The sequence below is a fragment of the Urtica dioica genome, chromosome 5 (assembly GCF_054948205.1).
Source record: "Urtica dioica subsp. dioica isolate 48M chromosome 5, U.dioica_male_clone48M_v1_H2, whole genome shotgun sequence".
In the NCBI taxonomy this organism is placed as follows: domain Eukaryota; kingdom Viridiplantae; phylum Streptophyta; class Magnoliopsida; order Rosales; family Urticaceae; genus Urtica; species Urtica dioica.
Genome location: NC_142760.1, coordinates 6,139,445 through 6,146,581, shown reverse-complemented (window position 1 = coordinate 6,146,581; position 7,137 = coordinate 6,139,445). Strand labels below are relative to the sequence as shown.

At 37.5% G+C, this 7,137-nt stretch overlaps 1 protein-coding gene across 1 annotated transcript; it reads left to right on the top strand.

Annotated features, from left to right (window-relative positions):
- Positions 1-2,783: 2,783 nt before the first annotated feature.
- On the top strand, positions 2,784-6,783 carry SCY1 (SECY homolog 1). Its single transcript, XM_089616046.1, has 8 exons — positions 2,784-3,026; positions 3,365-3,516; positions 3,610-3,995; positions 4,304-4,603; positions 4,730-4,819; positions 5,256-5,379; positions 5,544-5,707; positions 6,329-6,783. The coding sequence occupies exons 1-8, from the start codon at positions 2,851-2,853 to the stop codon at positions 6,557-6,559; spliced, it is 1,623 nt and encodes a 540-aa protein (XP_089472172.1). The 5' UTR covers positions 2,784-2,850; the 3' UTR covers positions 6,560-6,783.
- The last annotated feature ends 354 nt before the right edge of the window (positions 6,784-7,137 follow it).

Below are 7,137 nucleotides of genomic sequence, written 5' to 3'. Positions count from 1 at the left end.
AGTTCAACAACCCTCTCCACCAAACCAATTTCCACAAAAATGGCTAAACCTTTCTCAAAATCCGAATTACATCGAATTCCAACGACCACAATGGCATCCACCAAATGTCCCTTTGGAATCAACCTGATTTGCTCCGATCTCCCCTTATCAACCAAATCTACCACAATTTCTTTCACAACATCTTCCACATCCTCCTCGTCCAATTCTCGAACAATATCGTACACAACATCCTCCTCCTCATTACCAACCTTCTAGATCCTACCAACATCCACCCGAAGAGCCTTACCTCGTACACCAAGAACAATTTCGTAGATTTCAAGACCAACAACACGAGGCACCTCTACCACCACCTCAACACGGGTCACAACCTCCACCACCTCAAAACGAGTCACCTCAACACGAGATAACTCCTCTACACGAAGCTCCCAAAGTACAACAGCCTCCACAACCTCAACAAATGAAGAAGAAAGAAAATCACATTCCGAAATATGGAAATACTTTCTTGAGATTAACGATGACAAAGGAAAGAAGGGTCTATGTAGCAAATGCGGGAAGCACATCAAAGCCAACTCTTCCTCTCACGGTACTTCCACGTTACGCCACCACTACAAGTGTGCATCCTAAAGGGATCTTCTTCATCTCAGGTGAATACTCACAATCTCATAAAGTTTAGAAAAAAAACTTGTTAAGTACATAGTTTCTACCGACCAATCGTTTTCTCACGTAGAAAGCAAATGCTTTGGTAGATTTGTGCATTACCTAGTTCATTGTATTAACATTATTTCAAGAAAAACTCTTGGAAGTGATATCATGAGAAATTTTTTGGAAGATAAAGACACACTTAGAGCCTGCTTCATGTCTGCTTGGTTTAACATAGCACTCACTTCTGATATATGGTCAAGAAATACTAAAATGGACTACATGTTTGTTATAGTTCATAACATAGACGAGGCTTGGAATCTAAACAAGAGGATCATAGCCTTTAAAAGAATAGATGGTAGTCATACATCAGATGTCATACTAGGAATCCTTCTAGATGTAATAGAAGAGTGGAATTTTCATGATAGAATAATCTAAATAACTCTAGATAATGTCACCAGCAACGACGTCATGGTGAGAGCTTTACGCCTTAAGATACCCAAGCAAGAGTGTCTTTTGCACCAAATGTGTGTTACCCATATCATAAATCTCATAGTGAAATCCAGGTTTAAGCATTTCGACGAGTGTATCAATAAGATTGGAGAAGTCATAGCTTGGATAAACAGTTCAAACCAAAGGGTGGATGACCTTAAGAGACGTTTTTAATGAACGGTCTTGACGAGAGGCAATTTCGCACCGATAAACGGATTAGGTGAAACTCAACATTTTTAATGTTGAATTCTTTCTTGGCCGATAGACATGTGGAGGTTACACGTGAATACGTGAACATAAATGGAGGCCATGACATAACCGAAATAGACATCGCAGTGGCTAAGGTCATTTTCTTCACTTTTTTTTTACGATGAAACATGTGCATTGTCCGCTATTTACACACCCACATCTTATTTAGCCATACATAGTGTTACAAAAATTGCCGAACATCTTCACGATTGCAACCATTTTGAAATTTTTCAACCATGCGTAGAATCTATGAGAGCAAAATTTTCAAAATATTAGGGAACTTCAAAAAATTCCTTACCTATATGGTTTTGCATGCATTATACATCTCTCAACAATTCGCCTCCATGAACCAAGACGACCTCAAATTGCTAGCATGGTGGCGTCAACACGATAATATGTTTCCGATCTTGTCGAAGATGGCCCGAGACGTACATTTGATCCAGGTTTCAACGGTATCGTCCGAGTCCGCATTTAGTAGCTCGGGTCGCATCATCGACGATCGAATGCAGAGTTTGAAACTCGAAATGGTCAAGGCTCTCACCATATACAAAGATTGATGTCAACACGAACAACGTTCTCAAGTAACATTTGTGAACATTGATCTTGTTGATAAATTTGATATGAACTTTCAAAACATGACTTTTAATTAAATGTAGTCTTATTGTAATGTTTTACTCATAATATTGTTGTAATGTTTTTACTTGTTTTTAAAAAAAAAAGTTATTAATAAAGATGAAATTCAGTTTACATATTAGTACATTCTTTTAAAATTTTAACAATTTAGTCCCTTTCATCTACCACTTAAATTTGATTTTTTTTATTTTTTCTTATTACTTAATGGAAGTTAATGGAAATGCATATTTCCACTAAGTCTAACGGAAATTCCACTTCCATTAAGCAATGAAAGACACCATTTTACCTATTGGAAGTGCCACTTCCAATAAGTAATTGGAAGATGGCTTATTGCAAACAGAAGAGGTAATTCCTTCTAATAGTCCGGATGAATTTGGACAATTCTATTAGTAAAAAGAGAGAGAATATTTTGTATCCATTTTTACTCTCACTTTTTTTTAACTTTTTTCTACTTTGTTTTTCTTTGCTTCGTATCGCCGTCGCTATTCCTCTCCCTCTCTGATTTTGCTGAAGAAATGAAAATGAAAGAGAGAAGGAAAAATGGGGTTGATTGGCGCAATTAAGAGTGTTTAAGAGAAAAAGACTGAAATATGGTGAATGTTAAAAAAAACATAAAGCTAAGGGCAAATATAATTTTGTACACTGGTGCACTAAAAAGATTGCCAAAGAATCAAAAATAAATTATAAAAATACTAATAGATTCGTCCATTTCCCGTAAAAATAAGTCGAATACATTTTTAATTACATAACGCCTGAAAAAAAAAAATTTGAAATAAAAAGAAGATAAAATAAGGCACAAGTGACTCTGGTTGAGTGATCAATAGAATAAGGATAATCATGTTGATAACGGTCGGTGAAGCTTCTTCTTCTTCTTCAACTCATTTCTTTTCTTCGACTCGTTTCAACCCAAAGTCAATTCCAAGACTCAAAGCTTCTCTCCTCCGTTCAAGCTTGTCTTTCCACAGAAACCCTCACGCCTCCAAGTCATGGAGCTTTGGCCTCGTCTCTGACAGGTTTTCTCGCTCATCCTCTTTATTTGGAGAATTCGCTCTTCTCTGGCTAGGGTTTCGAGTTTTATACGAATGCGTGTTGGAAAATGGTGTTCTGTGAAAAATGTGTTTGTTCTGCAACAGCGTTGATTAGAGCTTGTTCATGCAATGCTGACACAGATAGGTTTTGTAGATTGGTAAAATCTTAGCTGAATAATTTACGTGTTATTGAAATTGGCTTTTTTCTTCGATTTGGAACACAAGTCACTGAAAAGAACAAATTTCGACTTGGGAAAGTGATTTGGCAAACACTCATTATAAATTATAATGTTCTGTTTTTGCTGGTTTGAGTGGCATTTCAGGTGTGAAGCCTCAACATTTGATCCATTGGGAATCAATCCAGATTTGTCTTCTAGCGTAAACTCGACTTGGGAAAGTTTTCTGGGTCTCTTTACGCAGACATTCGAGAGCTCTTCGACAAGAAATGACAAGTCTTCAGGTCGAGGAGTCGCTGGTACGTCCATGAATTATTATATGGCTAAAATTTTTATTTATTTATTAATTTTGGGTATCGAAGTTGATAAGCCTATGTTGGTAATTTTGACAGCTTCGATCGAGGATAGTTCCATTGACTTTGGGGATTTCTTCAAAGGCCCGTTGCCGGGAAAGTTTCTCCAGCTTTTGGGCTATTTAGCCCTATCCCGACTTGGAATATATGTACCTCTCGGAGGAGTTAATCGAGATGCTTTCTTGGGGAATTTCGATCAGAACAGTTTATTGAGCACTTTAGATACCTTTTCGGGAGGAGGGATCGGTAGACTCGGGATATGCTCACTTGGAATCGTTCCCTTCATCAATGCGCAGATCGTATTTCAACTTCTTGCTCAGATTTATCCCAAATTACAGGAGCTTCAGAAAAGGGAAGGCGAAGCGGGAAGGAAGAAAATTCTCGAGTACACACGATATGCTTCAGTTGGGTTCGCCATCGTTCAGGTACTGATAGTGCGATATACTTTACAAGAATGAGTTTGCAAATTTTAATATCGAAGCTCGACTAGAACTACATTTACCGCTCTGCTAGTGAGATCAAATTTGCTACTAATGTAAGCAAAGAGAACATTGAGTTTTGAAATTCCTGTAGGAGGACAATCCTTTATCACACATTTCATGTTACGATATCGAAGTCCTCACTTTCCTCCTCCCAAATATTACGAAGTTCGGCAAGAAAACTAGTTTAAAAATAATAATAAATAAAAACCAACAACTTTGTGAGGATTTGCATCATGATAACGTCGTTTCAGGCAATAGGGCAAGTGTTCTTCCTTCGCCAGTACGTTAATGACTTCAGCACGGAATGGGTTATTTCTTCTGTTACCTTATTGACACTCGGCTCGATACTAACGACATACATCGGGGAGCGTATCTCAGACTTAAAACTCGGGAACGGAACTTCGCTTCTCATTTTCACTAGCATTATCTCGTACCTGCCCGCCTCTTTCGGTAGAACCATCTCTCAAGCTCTCAGCGATGGAAACTATACTGGACTTGGCATCATTTTCGCTTCGTTCTTTCTACTAGTCTTTGGAATTGTTTATGTTCAGGTAATACTCGTGCGATACCTTTTTCTAATTTTGGATGTCGAATTTTCATAGCATAAGACATCTATTGTTTGTTTCCCTCTTGAACATTTGAGAAGTCGGTTCGAATAATTCAATAAAAGGTTTCAGGAAGCAGAGAGGAAAATTCCGCTTAACTATGCCTCAAGATACAGCAGTAGAAGTGGAGGCCTTGAACGATCTGCTTACCTTCCCTTTAAGGTCTTGATTCTAAATTTCTTCCTTTCACTTGCATAGTTTTGCTAAAAAATACCTGTGAAATTCTTTCAAGTATTCTTCAAATTTCTCATGATCATTGGATTTTTTGTTTATTATTTAAATTTACATCTTGTGCACTTCATAACATGTTTCTGATTGATGTTTGAATTGAACAGTGACTGCGCGTCTTTTTTTCGTGTGGTTTATTCTTCTTGTGCACTTCATAACATGTTTCTGATTGATGTTTGAATTGAACAGTGACTGCGCGTCTTTTTTTCGTGTGGTTTATTCTTCTGTTAACATTATACAAAGCTCGTTCTCGGTGTAATGAATAGGAATAATATTAACCATTGTATCGTTTTATTATACTCTGTATCATGTACTGATTTTAAATATTTATATTTGTCCTATCTAAATTCTGTCACCATAACGTATTCAGGTGAATAGTTCTGGAGTGATGCCAATTATATTTTCAACATCATCTTTAGCTCTTCCGGGGACACTGGCTCGCTTCACCGGTTTGGCTGCATTAAAGAAAGCTGCGTTGACTTTAAATCCTGGAGGTAGTTAATCAATCTCAAATCCAGTTGCAACTAAGATTCAATTGAATTTTTTTTTTTTTTTTGTCTTTTCTTTTATAATATGACATCCATTGCCCTTTATACCTCAACATTTTTCGGTGTGAAAAGAATCCGAGTCTAAAACTAAAACGGAAACTCTTTTTCAGGTTCACTCTATCTTCCTGCGAACATCCTTTTGATAGCCTTCTTCAACTATTACTACACTTTCCTACAGTTGGATCCGGACGATGTTGGCGAACAATTGAAGCGCCAAGGTGCATCGATTCCACTTGTACGCCCCGGTAAAAGTACCGCTGCATATATCAAAACGGTTAGTTTCTTTACAAACGTATATTTTGCGCACATAATTCACGTGTCAAAATCTTTTCTTTATGGAAATTTAGCGTTATTATGTTATCCCTGCAAAGGAAACCGGAATTTTCGTTCCCAAAACTTTGAAGTGTATAACGTTACATTAGAAAGTACCCTGCTTGCTACCCTGAATTCTCTGCTGTCGAGCTAACTGATATCCTTTTATTCTTGCCTGATTTCTTATGGTATTTTCGGCTTACTTTGTCGTGTACTATTTGGAATTTTTTTTTAAAACAAAATTTCCTTTGAATTAATCAGAGGCCAAATAGCCAATTACATATATGGGACAATGGCCAATTACTTGGAATGTTCACTTGTAACCCTTTTTTTTTTTTTTGGTTTTACAATTTACAACTGTTTGACAAAAAATTCCACTTGTTTCTCGTGTATGTTATGTTACCCTCTATTCCATCAATAAAACAGAGCTTAAGAAGAAACTTGTATGTCCGAAAAGGGTTGCTTAATATATGTAGGACATTGGTATTTCATAATCTCATTACATTATCTAATTGTAATATTTTTTTTCCCTGATCTCAAGCTTTCATAGTCATTTTAGATGTTGACTAATCTTGATATGTAGGTCTTAAGTCGGATATCAGTGCTCGGCTCAGCCTTTTTGGCTGTCCTGGCTGCGGGTCCCGCGGCGGTGGAACAGATCACTCACTTGACTGCCTTCCGAGGATTTGCGGGTACGTCAGTTCTTATTCTTGTCGGTTGCGCAACCGACACCGCAAGGAAAGTTCAGGCGGAGATAATATCACAGAAGTATAAGAACATTGAGTTTTACGACGCTGACAAGTTCGGTCCATAAGAACATCGAGATTTCTTTCTGTGTAATAAGATTTTGTTCATGTCAAAGCTAATTGTTAATTGGAAACAAATTAATTTTGGCTTTGTATATAAATATTACATGCTTAATCCATATTCTATTTGCCAAATACTAAAGGTTTGACATTGATTGTACCGATGGTTCGATGCTTGTCAACATAAAATATTAAATGATGCTCTGGATGGAAAAATTGTTTGTCTATAGCCGCTGGAGATGAGTACATTAAAATTTCACAGCAATAAAATGTTATTGAAAAGGTATTGATATTACTAAAGATTGATATTCATACTTGAACAAAGTTTTTGGAAAACAAACCTCAATAGACCGAAATATTTCAGTTAGAGGTTAACCTTTAACCTAAATCTTGGCTATTATTAGAATACCTTTTCTCTCTCTCTCTCTCCTTAAGAAAACTCAGAACAGAAGAAACCCTACTTCTGAACCGCCGCCGCCGTCCCTCTGGGTTCGGACGCCGTCGCTGTCGCGGCTCCGGTCCGGAGGGGAGGGCGATTCTTCACGCCGTCGTTGTCGCGGCTCAAATCCGTCGACCGCCGAGCTCG